Source organism: Manduca sexta, chromosome 12, assembly GCF_014839805.1.
Source record: "Manduca sexta isolate Smith_Timp_Sample1 chromosome 12, JHU_Msex_v1.0, whole genome shotgun sequence".
Classification (NCBI taxonomy): Eukaryota; Metazoa; Arthropoda; class Insecta; order Lepidoptera; family Sphingidae; genus Manduca; species Manduca sexta.
In genome coordinates, this window is record NC_051126.1 from 574,190 (window position 1) to 597,394 (window position 23,205).

General features: G+C 44.5%; 3 protein-coding genes across 10 annotated transcripts in view; 1 reads left to right on the forward strand and 2 right to left on the reverse strand.

Moving 5' to 3' along the window:
- The window catches only part of LOC115449982, a 40,258-nt gene extending 35,946 nt beyond the window's left edge, over positions 1 to 4,312 (reverse strand). For 3 of the 8 annotated variants that reach the window (XM_037437942.1, XM_037437934.1, XM_037437941.1), the window contains exons 1-3: positions 3,834 to 4,286; positions 3,065 to 3,178; positions 1,467 to 1,558 (exon numbers count right to left, since the gene is read on the reverse strand). In XM_037437942.1, coding sequence (XP_037293839.1) covers positions 1,467 to 1,558; positions 3,065 to 3,152 — 180 coding nt within the window. In that variant the 5' untranslated portion in view covers positions 3,153 to 3,178; positions 3,834 to 4,286. The other 5 variants (XM_037437938.1, XM_037437937.1, XM_037437935.1 and 2 more) reach the window with 5 other exon arrangements.
- Positions 4,313 to 4,429: 117 nt separating this feature from the next.
- Positions 4,430 to 20,456, forward strand: LOC115451456 (nuclear protein localization protein 4 homolog). The gene is made up of 9 exons (XM_030179791.2): positions 4,430 to 4,685; positions 4,969 to 5,235; positions 5,752 to 5,921; positions 6,248 to 6,420; positions 6,753 to 6,968; positions 7,153 to 7,479; positions 7,775 to 7,935; positions 19,541 to 20,064; positions 20,208 to 20,456. Exons 1-9 carry the CDS (start codon positions 4,665 to 4,667, stop codon positions 20,221 to 20,223), a joined length of 1,875 nt encoding a protein of 624 aa, XP_030035651.1. The 5' UTR covers positions 4,430 to 4,664; the 3' UTR covers positions 20,224 to 20,456.
- Positions 13,566 to 17,068, reverse strand: LOC115451457. The gene is made up of 2 exons (XM_030179794.2): positions 16,081 to 17,068; positions 13,566 to 16,007 (listed from the first exon to the last, which is right to left on the reverse strand). The coding sequence occupies exon 2, from the start codon at positions 16,005 to 16,007 to the stop codon at positions 14,502 to 14,504; it is 1,506 nt and encodes a 501-aa protein (XP_030035654.1). The 5' UTR covers positions 16,081 to 17,068; the 3' UTR covers positions 13,566 to 14,501.
- Positions 20,457 to 23,205: the final 2,749 nt, after the last annotated feature.

The following is a 23,205-nucleotide window of genomic DNA, read 5'->3' on the forward strand; positions in this document are numbered from 1 at the left end:
TGTTCGGTATCCCTGCTCACCCAGCCACATGTGTGTTCTAAAATATCCTCGTTGTTCTCTACAGGCCAAGTTTGACCAGCAACAGCAACATTTGAAAATTTCCATGGCAGAGGAAAGTTAACCGCTTGTCAAAAAAAATGGCGGATTCGATCCTTATCCTAAGCATCATTGTATAAATATTGGGCCAAAATAAAAGTAACAAGAATATAATTCTGATATGTAATCCGAACAGAAACGTTTGGGAACGTATGGTGATCATAAGAGTTTGCTTTATTCAGGTGTGTACATTCCTATTTCCTACATTACAAGCAGAATTAATGAGAAAACAAATAACTGTCCGGTCGTGCAATGAAGAGTGTAGTACGTGAGATGCCAACACACGTGCGGGATTAGCGCAACATCGCGGATGTAACGCGGATACGAGAAGACTACAAGTCGAAGTGATAACAATATGCCATATGTATGTAAAATTGTCTTAGGAATCTATCATCGCATAAGTGTAAATATAGTGTAGTAACATGTGAAAAAGAACAATCGTTTCAAGGGCGTATACTGTAGAGGCATGCTACGCGGCTCCGAGGGGAACATTTTGCTTGAACTACATTTTAGATCAGACGTGGTCAACCCTTTTTTGAGTTGGTAACTCGGCGAGGACAGCTTAAGTATAACTGCTATATATAATATCATCTGGCATAATATAGTCTCGTGCCCGCGACAGGATTCAGCTAAAAAAAGCGCTTCCCAATAACACCACAAAAGAACTTGTACATCCAAAATTTCATTGTCAGTAAAACAGCTGTTTTGACAAAAATAGCTACAAAAATAATTTATAAATAACCACAAATGAGTATATGAATGAATGTTCATTAATTCGCGTCAAAAACAACGCGTTAATGTTTAAAATCTCGGCGCGAGTACGCGGAAACTGGACGTTATGATGGAAACTTTTAGTACTGTTGTTATGTCGCGCCACGTGCAGGGGTACACGCATTCCAGAATTTACTACTGCGGAAATTATAAACTTAGGGATTGATTTGTTTATATCACCGTTGATGGCATACAAAAGTAAAAACAACTTCGTGTAATACCCATTACCCACCCATACATGTACAATACTAGTAGTGGAACGTTTTAGACATCATTTTTGTAAGACATTTATTTCACGACCTTTATGTGGATAGAGAGGCGAATTAAACAGTAGTTTTAAAAATGTACTAACTTGTTCTCTATGAGCAAAACTAAAACTGCCTTTTTGGCGCAAGTAGTTATGAATGCAGAGGTAAGTGCACTTGTAAGTATGAGCAGCGCCATAACTATAGCATGGCAATAAGTACACGCACCGGGTTCAATTACTCAAATAAACAAAAGAAATTTAAATGTCGGGCTCTCGTCTTGGACGCCATTGCTGCCAGGTATGCTGAGTTGGTTTAAGCATGCTAGGATTAAATGTAAACACAACGACTGACCGGCGCACAGCTGGTGATGCCGCCGCCGCCATAGAAGAACTCGCGGTCGTAGGCGACTATCGCCGTGTGCCACACGCCCTCCACGTGCCGCCCTGCAATAACGCACACCACGCTTACACACAATACATACGAACAATAATTATCTACTCTATTGTAGATAGCTGAAGAGTTTGTTTGAACGCGCTAATCTCAGGAGTTATAGGTTCCAATTGAAAAATTGTTTTAGTGCTGGAAATCTCATTTATCGTGGAAAAATAGGGTGTACAGCATCATATAAAATGTGACCCAAGGAAATAATTTTATTTCAAAGTCATATCAACCCAAGCGCATTGAAACAGATATACGGATATAATACAGCTGCTAATTCCCAAGTTTGGGAATCTTTGTGACCTCGTAAATTGTAATAAACTAACAGTACCTATATTGCATGACTACGTGTAATGTTGTGAGGACCAAGTCCACATAAGGTTGTGCGCGTTGATAACGTGATGTGTGATTCGAGCGCAGAACGTTTCCAGTACTCATACATAATATTTACGAATGAAGTCATACAGAAAGATTTTGCGTTAAAAACGATCGCACAAAGAGGCACAAGGTGACAGGTAGCGAATCTATGTATAGAGAGGTAAAGTGGACCACGACAACAAGTCCTTGAAACGCACTCGATGGCGAACTCTGCGCTGGCGGAACTGGGTCGCGGGCCGCGGCTCGGCGTGTCAGCCGACCGTGAGATCTGTTCTGCGAGTGAGGGTTTTACATTATTTTAGGATTTGAAGGCACGTCGCCATTTTCATTGTTTCTCCGAGTGAGATCTTTATAGCAGACAATAACTTACTCCACTCTGAGTCATAAAACAATAATTGGGAACTATGTGCCTTGCACAGTTCTCTTCTTTGAGGTTAATACACACCGCTGTAGTAACAAAACAATGAATGGTATATTTGTCTATTCCACTGTGGTAATCACTCACAACACATATTTTCAGACTTGGTGTAAGACGTAAACAACAATATCTCCTACATATGGCAGAAAATTATTTTTATTGTTTAAAACAATTTTGCATGTTTTATTTTACATTATACAATAGGTACTGTTTATCTTCTACTACATATTAATAAGATTGTACCTGGTCAATGACCATCTTTACACCAATCTCTAAGAGTAAACAAATTATATGAGCATTGGTTCTAAATTTCATGGACACAGAATTATACAAAATATAGTTCAAATGTACAAATAGAGTACTATATATATACACAATATCCTGTTTATAATCTTTACTTATATTTTTTTGTCAGTTATCATCATCAGGTCTTTATGCTAACGCAATGTTTATTCACGCAATGTTGAATTCCATCAGGTTATCCCCTATCTGTTTGAGAAGAGTTATTGTTCTCAATCCATATTATACACCAAAGTTATAAGCATTTTTACTATTGAAAAATTACTAATTGCAATTGTACATTAGCATCATGGTTACCTATTTTACACTGATCACAATTGTCAAAGCTGTCTTGACCCTAGACCTGAGTTAAGACCTACGGGATTATTTGTTATTGTATAAGAGATTCCTGGTTATGCATAATGTCTACACTTACCAATAATAGCTGGGGCCAACAATGAAGCAAATCCATGTGTGAGGTCATATATGTACAGCTGCACGGTGGTGCCCTGCTCTGATGCCATGCTGCTGAGCTTGCTTCAACCCTCTACTGAAATGTATTCATTATTATTCAAATTTATATATATATATATATTTTTTATTAAATCAATTTTTTTTTAGTAATGCAACAATGTATTTTGCTAATTGATTATAACTACAACACCTATTACAGTGACATTTTAATGATTTCAATGTGGAAAAAATATTATTGATAAATTTCATGTACCATCTAAATTGCAATGTACTCAATAACATTCTTTTATGAGGTTTTGTGTTACAGTTAAGTTGGTTATCCTGCAAGTAGTAATTTTATATCTCTTGAGCCCTTGAAACCTATTTCTCTGTAGTTTGTATAAAAAAAGTAAGATGAAACAGTAATATTATTTTATTGCTACACAAACATTCCACCTATCTGACATTTTCTTTCACTCAATATAAATATAAACTATTTGCCAACACACTGAACCTTTCAATACGAGTATACATGTCGAAGTACTTAATATAAACAGATCCTGGCAGGGCAAACTGATGCATTTTTATAACTAGTCTGAAATTATCAATATCTCAAAGAACAAGCCCAACAATCCACTAACTATCACAATGATTATTTCAAATGTAGATTTTATATAGGTGTTATAGAGGCCGGGCTATTTGCAAACCAATGGCTCGAAAACAACTGTGCTGTTAAGTTGCAAAATACATACATTTGTAAAGATTTTCATTCACGGTTTATAGGTCACAGTACACGGTTCACGTTCGCGGAATCGCGTAATGCAGCGGTGCAGCGCGGATACCTGCACGCACGTCAGTCGCCTCTCCACCTAGCCGACTAACTATATTTCGAATTCGGGGCTATTTTTGTACACACAACATAATTTCCCCAATACACAGACACATTCATATCTTACACTCTATACCGCTTCCTAGCGCCACTGCTAAACTCATCCTCTTCATAAAATATTTAATAGTTCACCGCTCCGTCGCGAATTGATTTGTTTTTCTGGGGGTAGTTTTGAGATTTATATATTATGCCCGCGTAAATATTGACGGTAAAATTATTGCTATCGGCACGCTATAGATAAAAACGAAAATTTCTCTAAAGTGCCCTCGTTTAATTTTTATGATGAATAATAAGGAATAAAAATATTATAAATTGTACATAACTATTTTGTTTCTATTTTTTGATGACTGACTTGACAAAAATGCACTTGACAGCTTAGATGACAACTGTTATCAGTTCTGAAACATGACTATAAACATTTGCCTATGAAAGGTGGCAAACATTTATTGTACGCGTATCCGAGTTTTTAAAATGTCATGTCATCTTCACGTTCCATTACAATTTGTGCTAGTTTGTATTTACAGCATTAAAGTTAAATAGTCCTATATTGTATATAAGTATTTAAAAAAAGACACGAGATGCCGTGTGACATGAATCACTAGCCTAACGTCCCCAGGGTAGTGAAACACTAAAATTGTCAAAATTGTTATGTCAGTGCATTGTTGGTGTTTTGCAGATTTATTTTGATATAAAAATGTCCGGGTCAAAGAAAATGGTAATACAGTATCTCATAAACAACACTAAGTCTTATTTGTTTCTTTCTGCAAAATTTGCCAACTGTACAAATTCATTAGTGCTTTAACTTTCCAGTTGATTTACTTGACAACTCTTTGAAATTTTAAATATTTTCATTGTTTTGGTATGTTGAACAGCGAGCACGGCTCGTCTGCGCCCCATGTTATTCGAAGTGATGATGGGCCATCAGCACTAAGGAGAATGAGTTGACGTTTAAGAAGGTTATGAGTATTGTTTTGACGGGTGGCGGTGCTTGTGTGCAGACGGTGCGCGTACAGTCGCCGGAGGGCACGGCGCGCGTGGACATGCTCGACTCGGACGTGACGGCACAGCTGTTCGAGCGAATATACGAGGCGCTGGGGCTGAGCTCGTTCGCGTTCACACTGCACAAGGACCGCCAACGCAAGGAGGAGATCCCGTCGAGCAAATCGCAGCGGCTGCGCGATTACGGCCTGCAGCACGGCGACATGCTCTACCTGAACCCCATCAATGGAGCCGTGCTGTTTGACCAGCCCTCCACAAGCGCAGAGGTACATCATAATATAGTTTCCTATAATATGTCCATTTATACACGTAATACCTTTACAGAAAAACAATATTAAAATGACTGCATTTAATCTACATGAATAAAGTCATTTATGCCAGATACATACATACATATGTATATAGTATCACACCTCTATCCAATAGATAAAAAGAGAGTATAGATTACCACTTTGCATGATTCTGGCATACTTCTCTTGAAATTTCATGGTGAAATTTTGAAGTATATTGGTATTGCATTATTTAATACAGTTAAAACCATAACTTATATTTCATTAGGGGGGAATTGGTTGCAAATATTTTATTAGTAGTCTATTGCAAAGCTTAATGAAATCAAAAGCTTATTTACCTTTGTAATTAGCATTGCCTGTGAAAATTTTAGAAGATGTAATTTTTTGTAACTTATCCTAACATCCATTTATTTTCGATCTTTCCTTTCAAATAAGAGACAAACAATAGCCAATTGGATTCCAATATGTGACATGTATGTGTTAATTTGGCAGGCCAATAAACCATTTGGCGAACCGGCAAAGCCAGAGGCAGGTCCCTCCAGCTCACAGGACAAGGCCATTCCAGCAACAGGACAGCGCTCGGCCACTTGCGTGGAGGATGACATAGACCTAGAACTGTACAAGACATCTGGCAGTATACAGAGACAGAGAGATGAGAAATTGTAAGAAACACATTGAATAAATATATATTTTACTTGATGGATTTTGGTGTGGTTATTACCACAAAAATATTCGTAAAATACAATACCTCAAAGTTTTGTTATTATTTAAATAGGTAGTCTTTGTATTAACCTTTGTAAGTCAAATTATAAATCACAGCCAAAAGTACAGACTTTTCCCCTTATTCATAGACATTATTTATCTAAGGACGGAGCATTGCTGACTTGTTATCACAGCAATGCTTCATCCTTAGATAAATAATGTCTATGAATAAGGTGGTTTGAGTATAACCCTACAAATATGTGCCAGTAATAATTGTTATGAACAGATGCAGACACAACTCTAAGGGCTGCTGTGTGCACTGCTCCCCGCTGGAGCCGTGGGATGAGGGCTACCTGAAGGAACACAACATCAAGCACATGTCCTTTCACGCCTATCTACGCAAGATCACTTCTAAGAACTTTATCTCACTAGATGAACTCTCATGCAAAATCAAACCTGGTAATAATTAAATACAATAGCTTTATACAATCATCCTCAATGAAATAATCACAATATTCATATAAGTTTCTAAATATATCTAAGTTTGCAATGAAATGAATTTGCAAACTTAATGAATTATCTGAGATTTAAATAAATATTGTATGCAAAGATAAATGTGTAGCTTACACAGATAAAAATCTAATTATTACTTATTTACTTCCCACGGAAACTGATTATCGGTTATTGAGTAAAAATATTTTTCTTTTAATGACTTCCATTGAAACATCATGTAGACATAATTGGTCATAACTCAGTAATAATTGAGTTAATCGTGCGTGTACCTCCTGCAGGCTGCACGGAGCACCCGCCGTGGCCGCGCGGCATCTGCTCGGCGTGCCAGCCCGGCGCCGTGACGCTCAACCGCCAGCCCTACCGCCACGTGGACAACGTGCTGTTCGACCACCCCGCGCTCGTCGAGCGCTTCCTCGCCTACTGGCGCGCCACGGGACACCAGCGCATCGGCTTCCTCTACGGGTACTACGAGAGACATCCCGATGTGCCTTTAGGTATCTACATATTATACATATAATAAACAAAAACTATTAAATAAGTGAGTTTGTCGATAGTGTGTATAATGTAAAGTACTAACCCTAGCTATGTTCATACATTATAGGTTTTGATAGTATTCTGTGTGTGTCTAAAATAAAATAAAAAAAAGTAATAATATGATGTGTGTGTGGGGCGGTGCAGGTATCCGCGCCCGCGTGTGCGCCATCTACGAGCCGCCGCAGACGTCGTCGCGCGACACAATCGCACTGCAGCACGACGCCCGCGCGCCTCTGCTGGACGAACTGGCCCGCCGGCTTGGGCTGCAGCCCGTGGGGTGGCTGTTCACGGACTTATTGCCGCGTGACCTACAGGGCGGCACGGTGCAGCATATCCGCGGCGTTGACACGCACTTCCTCACTGCGCAGGAGTGCATCATGGCCGGAAACTATCAGAACGAGCATCCCAACGCGTGCCGGCACGCTTCCTCGGGATACTTCGGATCTAAATTTGTCACCGTCTGCGTCACAGGTTATTAAGTTTTTAGTCATATAAGTATGTAACATTATGATTTAACGATTAAAAAAATAAGTTTAAAGCTGCAGACCCAATATTTGTATTTCTAACAGAATAAAATTCAAACTCCTATTAGGACTGTTTGTTTTTTGCCCTTGAAATCATTAAATTTTAGCAGTCAAATGCGAACCCTTTTAGCATAAAAAATATATTATTATGGACTATTACAATATGTTAATTATTATTATAATAATAATTATATACATAATATACAATATCTCTTAAACAATAAACACCTTGTTGTATACAGGCGACAGCGAACACCGCGTCCACCTGGAAGGGTACCAGGTGTCGGGGCAATGCCAGGCGCTGGTGCGAGACAACGTGCTGCTGCCCACGCGCGACGCGCCCGAGCTCGGCTACATCCGCGACTCCTCGCCCACGCAGTACGTGCCCGACGTCTACTACAAGGTAAGTGGCAGCGCTCACCGCGTCCACCTGGAGGGTACCAGGTGTCGGGGCAGTGCCAGGCGCTGGTGCGAGACAACGTGCTGCTGCCCACGCGCGACGCGCCCGAGCTCGGCTACGATCCGCGACTCCTCGCCCACGCAGTACGTGCCCGACGTCTACTACAAGGTAAGTGGCAGCGCTCACCGCGTCCACCTGGAGGGTACCAGGTGTCGGGGCAGTGCCAGGCGCTGGTGCGAGACAACGTGCTGCTGCCCACGCGCGACGCGCCCGAGCTCGGCTACATCCGCGACTCCTCGCCCACGCAGTACGTGCCCGACGTCTACTACAAGGTAAGTGGCAGCGCTCACCGCGTCCACCTGGAGGGTACCAGGTGTCGGGGCAGTGCCAGGCGCTGGTGCGAGACAACGTGCTGCTGCCCACGCGCGACGCGCCCGAGCTCGGCTACATCCGCGACTCCTCGCCCACGCAGTACGTGCCCGACGTCTACTACAAGGTAAGTGGCAGCGCTCACCGCGTCCACCTGGAGGGTACCAGGTGTCGGGGCAGTGCCAGGCGCTGGTGCGAGACAACGTGCTGCTGCCCACGCGCGACGCGCCCGAGCTCGGCTACATCCGCGACTCCTCGCCCACGCAGTACGTGCCCGACGTCTACTACAAGGTAAGTGGCAGCGCTCACCGCGTCCACCTGGAGGGTACCAGGTGTCGGGGCAGTGCCAGGCGCTGGTGCGAGACAACGTGCTGCTGCCCACGCGCGACGCGCCCGAGCTCGGCTACATCCGCGACTCCTCGCCCACGCAGTACGTGCCCGACGTCTACTACAAGGTAAGTGGCAGCGCTCACCGCGTCCACCTGGAGGGTACCAGGTGTCGGGGCAGTGCCAGGCGCTGGTGCGAGACAACGTGCTGCTGCCCACGCGCGACGCGCCCGAGCTCGGCTACATCCGCGACTCCTCGCCCACGCAGTACGTGCCCGACGTCTACTACAAGGTAAGTGGCAGCGCTCACCGCGTCCACCTGGAGGGTACCAGGTGTCGGGGCAGTGCCAGGCGCTGGTGCGAGACAACGTGCTGCTGCCCACGCGCGACGCGCCCGAGCTCGGCTACATCCGCGACTCCTCGCCCACGCAGTACGTGCCCGACGTCTACTACAAGGTAAGTGGCAGCGCTCACCGCGTCCACCTGGAGGGTACCAGGTGTCGGGGCAGTGCCAGGCGCTGGTGCGAGACAACGTGCTGCTGCCCACGCGCGACGCGCCCGAGCTCGGCTACATCCGCGACTCCTCGCCCACGCAGTACGTGCCCGACGTCTACTACAAGGTAAGTGGCAGCGCTCACCGCGTCCACCTGGAGGGTACCAGGTGTCGGGGCAGTGCCAGGCGCTGGTGCGAGACAACGTGCTGCTGCCCACGCGCGACGCGCCCGAGCTCGGCTACATCCGCGACTCCTCGCCCACGCAGTACGTGCCCGACGTCTACTACAAGGTAAGTGGCAGCGCTCACCGCGTCCACCTGGAGGGTACCAGGTGTCGGGGCAGTGCCAGGCGCTGGTGCGAGACAACGTGCTGCTGCCCACGCGCGACGCGCCCGAGCTCGGCTACATCCGCGACTCCTCGCCCACGCAGTACGTGCCCGACGTCTACTACAAGGTAAGTGGCAGCGCTCACCGCGTCCACCTGGAGGGTACCAGGTGTCGGGGCAGTGCCAGGCGCTGGTGCGAGACAACGTGCTGCTGCCCACGCGCGACGCGCCCGAGCTCGGCTACATCCGCGACTCCTCGCCCACGCAGTACGTGCCCGACGTCTACTACAAGGTAAGTGGCAGCGCACACCGCGTCCACCTGGAGGGTACCAGGTGTCGGTCCTACTACATCATGTGACCGCCAACACGCCAGTTTAAGCTCCGGCCTCCGTTACTATGTGCTGGTAACAATGCGCACGGGCTGAACTCTATTAATTCCTATGAAGTACTTGCCGTTTACAGTCTTCAAGGTAAGCCACAATGATCAGTGTCAACTGTCGTTTAAAATAAGTTTATGTTTTATTAACAAGTAACTATATGCTACAGCTTAAAATTTAAATTAATATAAAAATTCGTCACGTCGTTTAGATCGCAAGAGACGGTACCCAAAAAGGCAAAAAATCTAATTGAAAATTGAATTTATGAAAAAAAAGTGTCGACTCTCCACTATCCGTGTCAGAATCCGTAAATATCAGTGAATAACACCTATTTATGTCTATTTTTATTTAGATGTTGAAGTAATCAGTCACGTAGGTAATAAGATCATTAAATTTAGGTAGTTTTTTAGGTAGGTAGGTAGTTACCGGCTATCACTGTTTTTTTTTTTTTAACGGCTGATCCCGCAGTCAACACCGAGAGGAACCTGCGAACGGTATACTGGTTCCTCCCGGCTTAACGACTGCGGGGGCCAAGGGAGTTTAGGAGGGGAAAAGGAAGGGAATTGGGGAAGGAATTAGGATGGGAGAAGGATTACCTATCTGTGATGTATATTAGTGGTGTGTGGGCAGTGTTTTTATGAGTTTTTACTGGTTGTTATTAATCAATTAATTAGTTTAGTTTTTAATAATATAAATTGGGAAGTTTATTTACCACTAATAGTGATATGAGTGTTTAGCTTTCTTTTAATAATTTTGTTAGTGTCACTGCGAGCAATGTTTTTAAAGTGTATGTCTTTTGAGTTCAAGTGTAATGGCTCATCGTTGGGACGCCGTCCGGCGAGGGGTGGACGCCAATCTCCCCTCACCAGACGGACAGCCCAATCGGCCATTTAATAACTAAAGGGGTCACTAATAAAAGTGTTTAAAATCTTAAGGGCATTCTTCCAACATAGTGGCACGCCCATGGGCGTGCCGTCCAGCGGAAGGTGGATGCCAATCTCCTCCCGCCAGACGGCCGACCCAGTCGGCCTGGTATCACATGATGTGCTTAAAATTTTTAGGATTCCAATAAGGAATCCAGGGTATTCTTTTCAAAGTAGGAGGTTAAATCTTTAAACGTGAGTAGTGTGAGTCTTTTTTTAGAATTTGTGTATGTTGTTCGAATTTAATAAGTTGTTTAGTTATGTTCTTTAAAAAGTGTATAGTGTTATTTCTTTGAACGTTTCAATCGTTAATTGAAAGATAAGAAAAGGCAGGGCACTAGCACGTCGCCCGGCGAGAGGTAGGTGACACCAACAGCACCTCATCTGTCAATGCCACCCCCCCCCCCCCCCACCGACCGGCATGCCAGTGCCGGTCCTAAGAAAACCGGATATACCCAGGCTGACCATGGAACGCGACACACATAAGTGTGCCACTATGGCGGGTGTAAGCGCCTTGGGTATGGTGGCCGCTATCCGGTCGGACGAGAAGCGTCCTCCCACCAGCGGCTATCACTGTTAGGACCAAGCAGTAGTGTACAATGTGCGTGCACTGTTGTGTTCCGGTTGAAAGACATTATGGCATTGTGTATTTATATAGGACACTGATTTTACCACATCTATAATTAAAAATCAATTTTATAACCTCTCATTTTAATGTTAAACAACTAAATGCTATTATAGTCTGACCAAGAAATTAAAAAACCTCGTATGTTGTCGTTTAAATATGGAACTAATTTCTTGTACTGACATCGTTAAGGCTAGGATCTTCGACTCTTACTTGTATGTCAGGACTCAGGCTGGTCCGACCCCTCTAGCTTTTGACATATTTTACAATACGCGAATAGAATTCCTTTATTTTCAACGTGCCACTCTTAAAATATACATGTATAAAGTACATATCTTATAATATACATGGGTGGCCGAGACAATCTGAAATTTTTGCCTCGCTCCCTTGCGTACCACGACTACTAAAAATGAAGCGACTATGTGTTGTTATAAAAATATTGTAATCTGTAAATAAAACATGTTTATAGCTTAATTTAATCCTAAAATACAAAATACTACGCATCGGGCCCACTTGGCGAACACGCGCGCGCATTGCTTCCAGCGAACTTTTGCTTGTTATGTCGTATAAAAAAATTATGAGAACTGTTTCGAGAAAAAGTAACTTAAAAATATTTTAACTATACAGTCTAAATCTATATTCAATACATCACGAAAATGAATTAAAAAATCACAAGATATTTTTTTTGTGACATGCTTACAAATGACTTATTACGATTGGTTTATTCGCGGGATCAGATCGTGGATTAACTTTGGGATTGTTTATGAAAAACGGCCGTTAGTAAAGTTTCCTACCAGTGCCCACGCATACACGATTTTTAAAATTATGTCACATATGAATAAAACCTTTTTTCGTGTAAAAATTGTGAACAGAGCTTTGAAAGAATATACCACACCAAAAAAAAAAAAATTACATTTGTTTTATAATATATTTTTTAGAACTTTTTAAGAGGAATAATCCCGTCATACATCATTGTTGCATAACTTTAATCGTTTACGCAGCGCACGCAACGGAAGCTCTCAAAACTAATAATTTTTCCCCGTTTTTGCAACATGTTTCATTACTGCTCCGCTCCGATTGGTCATAGCGTGATGATATATAGCCTATAGCACTCCAGGAACAAAGGGCTATCCAACACAAATATATTTTTTCAGTTCAAACACGGTAGTTCCTGAGATTAGCCATTACTGCTCCGCTCCTATTAGTCATAGCGTGATGATATATAGCCTATAGCACTCCAGGAACAAAGTGCTATCCAACACAAAAATATTTTTTTCAGTTCGATCTGATAGTTCCTGAGATTAGCCATTACTGCTCCGCTCCTATTGGTCATAGCGTGATGATATATACCCCATAGTACTCCACGAACAAAGAACTATCCAACACAGAAATTTTTTTTCAGTTAGAACCGGTAGTTCCTGAGATTAGCCATTACTGCTCCGCTCCTATTGGTCATAGCGTGATGATATATAGCCTATAGCACTACACTAATAAAGAGCTATCCAACACAAAAAGAATTTTTCAGTTCGAACCGGTAGTTCCTGAGATTAGTCATTACTGCTCCGCTCCTATTGGTCATAGCGTGATGATATATAGCCTATAGCACTCCACGAACAAAGGGCTATCCAACACAAAAAGAATTTTTCAGTTTGGATCGGTAGTTCCTGAGATTAGCCATTACTGCCCCGCTCCTATTGGGTATAGCGTGATGATATATAGCCTATAGCACTCCACGAACAAAGGGCTATCCAACGCAAAAAGATTTTTTTCAATTTGGACTGGTAGTTCCTGAGATTAGCGCGTTCAAACAAACAAACAAACAAACAAACAAACTCTTCAGCTTTATATAATAGTATAGATTCATACCGCAACACGACAATGCTGGTGCAATGTTGCTTGAACTAGCGGCCGAAAATGCCATCGCAGTGGTACCTTCCCAGCTCGGTTGTGGCAAACGAGTCTTACCACCAGTGTACGTAACACTTGATGTTAAGAGCAATGAGGCTTAAGAAAATTAGTCTGATAATATCTCATTTGTGTTGTAACATAACCTGTTCAAGAAAAGATAAAATCGGTCATTTCACATCTTTACTGTTTTTCTATGAGTGTTGTTGACCAAATGAAAAGTATTTTGATGTGTTTCTAATGATACTTATATGAGAGCAATGGATGAGCAGAATGAAACACAAGTATAGTTGGTTCATAGACATATTTATTTATCACGAGGCGCACTGGGCCGAGGCGCCGAGGCCCGGACCAGCGCGCGCACATTAACAACACTCGCCACGCACATAAACTATATATCGACAAAACCAAACGCCGCTACCGTATAATATGAATATAGTCAACACGAATTACAACATCTCTATAGAGGGCGCCACACGCGCCGCGCCTTTGGTACATAGAAAAATAAAGTTAACAGTACGCGCCCGCCGCGGCTGTAGAGTTTAACCTACAGCGTATACTATAATAAAACGATAAGAAAGCAGGCACTGACCGCCGAGACGTGCCTCGGCCTTCGCCTCCGCTACCTACGCGTCATCACAGTCTTGTAAACTCTCGGACAATATCACGATATAATTCGTGTCGTACACTCTGCCGAGTTCCGCCGAGTTCGCGCTCCGCCGTACGCCGCGTGGCGCGTCGCGTGCGGGCGCCGTCGCCACCTCCGCCGCGGCCGCGCCCGCGCTGCGACTTCATAACTATACGTTTATATAAACTCTATAATATATAACATCTATAGTGACACACATACGACCGGAACGTTACAATCATTTATTTATCAATACTTACAACTAACGGACGCGACGCGACCACGCCGCCGTCGCGTGCCGCACACACTTATAACAAAAATATAACACTCCGCGAACAGCACCGAGTGTAGGCCCGGCTCGCCGCGGGCCGCGAACCATAGGGCGGCCACCGAAGCTCAAGCCGACAATATTCAAAATTTCATAAACACTTCCAAACGCTTAATAAATACTATGCATACAAAAATAGTTCCGAGGTGCTTACAAGAGGAAACCATTGGTCCGAGAAATACGAAATAGGTACGAAATTGTAGAGATCGTTGGTATGAGAGGATAACCGATATGCGGGAACAAAGGGTAACAGGCGGGATTCTGCGTTCAGTTGAGTTTTCCGCAGTCTGAGATGAGGATGGTACTGTGTGGTTTGCCGGCGCTGTCGCCGGTGCGGCTCAGCCGGTCGACGAGCTCGAGCCCTTCCACCACGAACGCAAAGATGGCGGTGAAGCCACGCATCTCGCGCAGCACGATGCGGAATTGCGAACCGACCAGGCCGAGGTTATCGTGCCGCTTTTGCGAGCGGCGCATGCCCACCGAGCCGCGCACCGCCACCATGCGCGTGTCGTCCGGCATGAAGAAGCTCTCCTCAAACACACTTCGCCCGCCGCGGCCGTTGTTCAGTTCGAAGTCGCCCGTGATGACACTTTCGTTCTCCCAGCACTGGAACACGCTGCAACCGCGATACCCGACGCCGAGCTCACCCGTTGAGAGCACGGTGAAGTTGCGCGCCATCCGCGGCGCCACGTCATCACGTACCTCGATCACGATGCGCCCGAATGGCGCGCCATTCATTTCCAATTCAAAGAAGAACAAAGGGAAGCCTCCAGGAGCTCGTACCGGCGGCGACGTCATGGACGCGACCGATGCCGCACCCGACGCCGGCGCCGGCTCCCCTGCCGCCTCCGCCGCCGCCTCGCCCGCCGGCACCGCCGCGCTGCGTGCCTCCGCCTCGCCTCCCGCCGGTTCGGGTCCTCGGCGCCGCGCCCATTGCCTCGCGAACATCTGCGCCGCACAGTAGTTGCCCAGCAGCAACACCGGGTCCCGTCGCTCGACACCCGCCGCCACCGATAGCAAGCCCGTGCTTGCACCTCCTAACGCGCGCCGCATCATTTCAAAATCGAGAGGAACCGTCGCGTACCGGACGAGATCGTCGAGGCGTGCCATCGCAAGCGCTTCGGCATGTCGCGCGCGCACGCGGTCGCGCTCAGCAGCGCAGGCGGCCAGCGAGCTAGAGCCGCTTCCAGTCGCCGAGTCGGTCGGAGCGGCCGCCAGCTCCCCTTCGAGCCGCAGTTTCAGGACGGTGGCCGCGTCAAGCGCGCGCAATAGTAGGTCGCGTTGGCGCACGGCGAGTCGCTGCAGATCGGTGCGGAGGTCGCGCGTTTCGCGAGCCAGCAGTGCGCGCGCCTCGTGCGTGGGGCGCAGCGCGTGCGAGTGCGACGAATGCGCAGGACAAGCGCGGCAAGCTCGCACCGAGCACACGCAGCACCACAGCGCCGGCAGCGCGTGCGCAGCGCACGTGCCATCCTCAGGGGACAGCGGCATCGCGACTATGCCGTCGGGCGGCGGCAGCGCGAGGCGACGCGTCAGCGCAAGCACCGGCCCGTGCGTAGGCAGGGATTCGGCGCGTCCGTCGGGCAGCTCGGTGCGCTTCCAGCAATGCGCGCAGTACACGTCGCGCCCGGCGTCGAGCACGGTCCGCGCGCACGCGAGGCAGAAGTGGTGCTTGCACGCGAGCAGCTTGGGCGCATGGTCTCCGTCGTCGAACATGCGCCGGCAGCTCGAGCACAGCGTCAGCTCCTCGATGTCGCCGAGCGGAGAGTTCGCCATCTGAGGACGAGTATCGAGGGCATAAGTAAAGTGACGTGTTAGTGGATGCGGGTAGGGGCCGGGCGGCACTCACCTGGTCAGCCAGGCCGGCGAAGCTGGGCGAGGCGGTCACGCGGCGGGCGTGCGCGGCATGGGGCCGGGCCGGACCTTTGTCCCGCGGAGGGCGAGCGCTCGGAACCGAAGTGTCGCGTTGCTCGGTTCGATTACATTTTTCCCAGGCTTGCGTTCGCTGGAGCGCCGGCCTCGGGTGCCTCCACTTATATTGTCTAGTGTCCCGGAATCGATGTGGCCTGCCACATCATTTTACGTTTTGTGTACACACGCCATGTTGTTTCTGGTTTCTGCGCGGTGCTTCACGTCGTTCAATCAACAGATTACATCCCGACGACGTAACTTTGTTGCGAGGTATCTTCGTGCATTCCATATACATACACAAAATCTAACGTTATTTACTTTCATCGGAATATCTTTAATTTATATACTTGATAAACAGAATACTAAATTGATTTTACATATAGGTAAACCACTAAAGAGCACTGGCTGATTAAATGTCAATTTTTTAAGTGAAAGGTATTTTTACTAAACTTATATTTATTGAAGTAAAACGGTTTTGCTATAATATCTATTTTAAAAATACACCTTTTCATATTTCATTGCACATCAAAATCACATATGGAGTGTCGCCGCGGCGAAGTTAGAGCGTCGGGTACGCTTCCACCGTGAGCAACTTCACGCGGTTCGACGTGACATTAGGTTGATAAAGACTGGCGCGGGCAGTAGTCGCGGTGCGTTCCCGCCGGCCGCCGTTGCAAGTTTTATCACAGTGACCGGTTATCTAGCGGCACTCGCAGTCGATTGCGATTCGTGTTGATATGTCGGCGGCGCGCGACGGGCGGCCACGGTGTCGGGCGCTTCGCGGCCTCGACCCTCCACGCACGGTATCGATCGCGGGCGGGCGTGTCGACCGCCGCACCGCTGCGTTGCATAACCGCGGAGCGCCGCGGCGTCGTGTGTTCGCTGCAAGTGCGCTGCCACCTGACGGTTTGACCAGTGACCGTCGCGCATCCCTCGCGCCACGCACTGTCGCTTACTGCGAGCTTACGTCATACGAACATACACGCGGGAATACTGTATTGTGAACACTGCCTGCAAACATACGCATATATTATGTATTATGGACATTGTTGACAAACGAGGGGACTTTATTGACATCACTTGAACAATATTAACGAGCTGATAATTCCAATTCATTTGGATCAATTAGCCGGGCAGTATGTAAATGCGGCTTTAATACAAAATCCAAATGATAGATTATGTTCATTCAGAATGTGCGATGTTCCGGCTAGTTCAGTCTGTCGGGGAGTTCATAGCGACGCGTTCAGTCAAAGGGGAGAAAGAGAAGTCGCCACGATTAAAAATAATGCACCAATTCTTGACTTAGGCAAAGTTGTCGTTCTAATAGCACTACCGAAATAAAGAAAATAATGGCGCACGGCGCGGCGTCCTCTCCAGGCAGCAGAGAACGTCAGGTGAACCTGACAACTCTTAAGCAAATGCGAATTTGTTGGTAAGCATTGTGCGGACTTTAGGTTTTTGCTGCCAAATAGGAAATAATAGCATATTTTACGAGTTTTATTGAATGTTCATAAACCTACTCATAGGATATTGCAGTTTACTCCGCAGGTGCATTTGTTTCAATTATTAGCTTTTTGTGCATTTTCCAGTTCTTGAATACGTTTCTATTCTTTTTGTAGATTAATCAACCTTCAACCGATGCAAAGTTTTATTTGAATGTGAATTGTAGTCGCAATTCTTAAAAAATATTGGGATTTTTTTTTTAATTTCTCACCTTAAAAGTACTCAAACCTCTGATGGTCCCATAGAGTTTTTAAATCCTTTTAAACAACATGATGCTCGATTGACATCAAATACGTTTTTTATAAATTTTACAATTTACTGGCTGACCGTATTTTTTTTCTAAATCTAAGAATGTCGATCTTAACGTCTTTGGAAATGGTGGAACAGTCCCCTAAGAAAGGTTTTCTTGTAACTACAGCATTTAATGCAACTTTATAATAATAATATGTTAATTCGGAACATAATCTATGCGTGTGCCAAATGTATTTCGAATTTTAAATTTTATCAGTTTATTTATTTCTAACACACATCCAAATAAGCTCATAAACTTTACGTTTAGGACCTAAGTGAGCTCAGGACGATAGTACATAATTGCGTTTCCTAATTCATAAATTGATAAAGAAATTGGGTTTCTGAAAAATCGTCTCAAAAACCATCCTCGTAAAAGTCCCAATGAAATTCAGTGTTGTACAGATTCGCGGACAATGGGCATGACGCATCCGTAGGCGCTTCTTACTTGTTAAAGAACCCAAACACAGAGGGGTCTGTGTCTGGAGATAGAGAGTGCACGATGCGGAGCGACGCTACCGGCTGGCTTTGTTTATGTTTACATATTCATTCTGTTAGTGGCGAGTGTCGGGTGTCGGTCGATGACTCCGACGCATCCACATTTAACACAAACCACTCACAGTGGGACTTATTTGTAACTAATCATGCTTTATTATAAGTACTTCATCGGCTTAGGTAATTGACTAAATGTAAGCAAATCGTAAAAAGTATATTTTACCAGACCATTTCTCTTTACGAAATACGGCGCAACACAAATAAATGTTTTTATAACCTACAGGTTTACCTCTTTATATTTTTATCTACGTTTATTTAAGTTATTTGGTTATTAAATTATAAACATTAAAACAATTATTTATTCACATTAACGATGCTGTTATATGTTATCGCGATCTATCAACTGTACAAATATCTAAAACGACTGGCTCTCCTAAGATATTTTAATGTGACGTCGGGTGGTGGGAGTGCAGTGTGATGTCATCACTACGCATCTTGTGACGCGCGGCTGGGTTGATCATATTCCAAAACAAATTACCTACATAATGCGACTTACCAGTTTTATAAACCATGTCGAAAAATTGTGACGCACAATTTCTATTACTTTAGTTTGAGCTAAAAAAGCAAAATTAAGATGCATAATTTTTAACCAATGTATCCAAATTGGCACTTCATTTGATGACTTGAAATGAATATAAAACCATGAAGGATTTTTTGTTTCACTCACTCTCGTGTAGAAGCTGCATTAATGGAGATGAATAAGATTGATGTTTCGCAACTCTTTTTTAATCGGGCTTTAGTCCTTTTCTGAAGATTTTTCATATCTATTTTTATCACGGTAATTTTTTTATATTATAAGTTTACTCGGATGTTTCGATGACTTTGCAGCTTTCATGGTCACAGGAGGGACTGAGGTGTTGGTCGACCGAAGTCAGTTACAATATCTAATTTGAGAACCTTTGGAGGACATAGGCTACCTACCATTTATCCCGAGTAAATGAATAGCGGGGCTTTATTTCGGTAAATTTTTCACGCGGACGAAGTGGCGAGCAAATAATATAATGTGTAATGATTAATATAATTGCATTAACGTGCAGGTTACTTATTTTCAGGAGCGCGACGTGTATGGCAACGAGGTAGGAGTGTCTGCGAAACGCGTGCCCGTCGCGTACCTGCTGGTGGACGTACCGTGCGGCGTGGCGGCCGCCTCCGCCGCACCGCTCTTTAGCCCGCGCGCCGCCTTTCCGCCCGCCAACCGCCCGCTGCAGCACCACCTACAGACTCTCAAGGCGCTGCACACCCACCTGCAGGCAAGCGAGTCGTTCTTGGAAGCCGTCTCCGACCTGCACGTGCTGTTTTACCTGGCCACCAACGAGGCGCTGCCGCTGAGCCTCGATACGCTGCAGCCACTGCTAGCGGCGGTGATTGCGCGTGACGCGGCCGCCGCGGATGCCTGGCGCTCCGACCCCTCCGCGGCCACGCTGGACCACCTGATGAGCGCCTCCGCAGACCACGAGCCGGAGTCCGCGGCGGGGCTCGGCGGCGCGGGGGGTGCCGGCGCCGTCTGGACCTGCCAGATGTGCACCTTCCACAACCACAATCAACGCGACGCGTGCGAGATGTGCGCCATGCCCAGGTGAGCCTCACACACATACACAAAGCCAGGTACATAAAAATTTATTAAAGTGTTAGTCGCAATCAGCAATGCAAACTTGTTTTGTTTTTATGTTCTAATTGTTGTCAGAATCCTGGTCTAAGTGCAGCGTGTTTGTGTTTCAGGAACAGCGCGATGTAAATAGTGTGTCGCGTCGCGGCGGCACATCCCTAGCTTGTTGGTCGGCTGCGAGGCGCGGGGCGGCGCGCGACACTCGGGACTCGGACTGTGTGTGCTCGGCGCTCAACGTGACGTCACAACTCGCCCCGTTAACAACATTCCCATCGGTGTCGACTCTCGCCAACTGCCACTTGTTCCGAATTGTCCTTCATTTCAAATTGTTATCTAACTTAATAGATTTATATTAAAATGGGCGTTGCGTTTTGATACCTTTACAACAATAAGTACTGCATAAAATATAGATGTTGCACGTGTTGCCAATGTTCAATATTTTATAAATCAAATTAAACTTGCAGACATAGTAAACAAACTGTTCTACGCTTTTTAGGTAAGGTACCTACTTAGGTCTTCTTTATGTTTGAAAATACAATGATGTGCAGTTCAGGAATAATTTTTTTTCCATACTTTGGAGTCTCATTGTAAAATATGAATGGGAAGGTAAATTACGCAAATTGGCAATGCGCGTGTAAAGTATATTGATTTGATTGTAAACTTTATATGGTTTTAAAAAAGTAGAGTGCGTTCGGCTTATTTCGAACGGTTTTTTAAGTGTGTTGCTAGGAGTCTCGAAAATATTTTTTTTCTCATAAAATATTTAAGCGATACCAACATTTTATACATGAAACTGGATATTATGAATGCTACTTTATGTGATAATTTAATCATATTCCAATTCTCTCTGTGTAAGCTTAAAAATAGATGATAATATCTGTATAGAAATTTAAAACTCTTAGAAAAGATTGGACCTTCGCGGGGTAAGTTCGGACTCCGTTCTAATAACGCTTCTAATGTTAGTATGATAAGGTCCACAAAATCAAACAGAAGTCTCAAAAATGTTAAGAAGAGCGAAATCCACCTTTTTGTTTCAATGCACATAGCGCACCCGTTCTTGGTCGTACCATCAACTGTGGTATATAAGGTGGGGCAAAAAGAGACAGCGTAGTCGCCTACATAGCTTAAACTAAAAAATAACCATAGATTCGTGGTATTTTTTCGTTATAAGATCTTACCCCGGATCCGATCTTACCCGAACGCACCTTATATTAATACAAGTTGCGTAGTTGTATTCTCAGTTCAATACAAGAAAAACACATCTTGAACTAACAACATGGCAAGTGTATGAAAATGGTGATCGTACGTGTACAAAATACGTTAAAACCAATTATTATAGTACACGCGCGACCGCCGCTGATCTGCAGTGTGAGAGAAGCGATGCAAACCGCGCCTGCACGCTGCACAAACTTCATCGACAAATATTTACGTTCTTTCCAAATATTTGTTTGCTTATAACGTGATCATTTTGCTTACATTATTCCACAAATTACAGAGTGGTGTAGTTGAATATTTTATTGTAAATAGTTTTGCCGCAAGTCGCGACGTGCGAGGTGCCGCGTCGCCGTACCGACACGTGTGTGCGCAGTGATAAATATTGTCTGTTATACAACTAATTGTAGGTGCATGGCGATGGCACGCCTCGCACTCTTTCGTTTTATATGAGAAAGAGAGAGAGAGAGTTAAATATAGTATAAATACACATAAGTTTCTCGTGTTTTATTGTGTATATTTAGTAACATTTTTATTATCTTGTATATTATACTTTCTAATTGCAAATTTTATTTCTGAAGTTTATAAACAGGTCACCTGATGGTAAACGGTCAGCAACGCTTGTGGACAGCCAACGATTCTAGACAAATTGTAGATCCTTTGTCGACGAACGGTAATGAGAGTGAATAGGGCAAGGAGATGTTTGTGTTTACTGAAAGTATTGTGTAACAGTGTAGTTAACTGGAAATTATATTGAAATTGTTTCATTTGTGAGTGGCGTTGCACTGCGATCTTATTGTAAAAACAAATACTTACTCTATATGTTCCCCCCAGGGTCTGGGTAGGTTTTAATAGTTTAGTAAGGTAGGGCTAAACACCCGGGATTATTTTGGACCGGTTTACAATCGAAATTATAATATTACATTATATGAGGTCGATTTGCGTTAAAAATATACTCTGCTAACATTAATTGGCTAATCCGACAATATTTAATCACCCCTATTGGTATACAAGTTGACTTATAAATGGGTTAAGTAAAAGAACAGGTTATTGAGGACACTGGTTAACTTTTCAACTAGATAATAGGTCCCACATTTTTCGACATCATACTCAATGAGCCAAGAAAAGAATACAGTAGAAGGTGTTGCTTTGCATCCCCGCCATATTTGAAGAGCTCATTGTAATGGGTATACATAATCATCTAATAATACAATGTAAGTCTTACCTCAAACTGGAATCCGATTTTTTTTTTTACCATGATTATTTAGAACTAGCTTCCGCTCGCAGCTTCGCCCGCGTGGATTTCGGACTTCAAAAATGGAGCTGGTCGCGAACGTTCGAGAATGTTCGTTTTACGAAGCTACTCGCTAGGTGATTCGCTAGCCTCTAGGTGCCAAGCAAGCCGCCTGCCTGTGCGTTCGCGACCTTATATATATACAAAACTAATCCTTATAGCATGATTCAGTATTTACGCATGATGGCTTATTATTAGCGTATTTCATGTATAACTTTGGTGTTTCTATACCGATTTCTATGATTCTTTTTTATGGAATATTTAATAATGTTAACTTTTTTTAATTAGTGATGACTGCGAGTGTTATAAACGTAAGAGTAGACAAATATAATGAGAAAGCTTCGAACTGATAAGCTATAGGGAGTTACACGTGTTATTATGAGTCAACCATAAAAGATAGACATATGCTGTCGTGGGATATTTTTTACATAATTTTAAGGAGAACATTTCCGTAATACATGATTTCTGTGTAGCTTTAACCATTAAGCTTGCACACGCGACGGAAGCTTAAAAAATGGAGTAACTTCTCCCGTTTTCCCAACATTTCCCTTCACTGCTCAGCTCCTATTAATTGTAGCGTGATGAAAAGTATACTATAACCAGCA

Bases quoted from the DNA above. Each gene is read 5' to 3' on its own strand.
- LOC115451456 (XM_030179791.2), top strand. From the start codon at position 4,665: ATGTCCGGGTCAAAGAAAATG. The intron at 6,969-7,152 runs GTATCTACATAT...GGGGCGGTGCAG, and splicing joins ACATCCCGATGTGCCTTTAG to GTATCCGCGCCCGCGTGTGC. The intron at 7,480-7,774 runs GTTATTAAGTTT...TGTTGTATACAG, and splicing joins TGTCACCGTCTGCGTCACAG to GCGACAGCGAACACCGCGTC.
- LOC115451457 (XM_030179794.2), bottom strand. From the start codon at position 16,007: ATGGCGAACTCTCCGCTCGGCGACATCGAGGAGCTGACGCTGTGCTCG.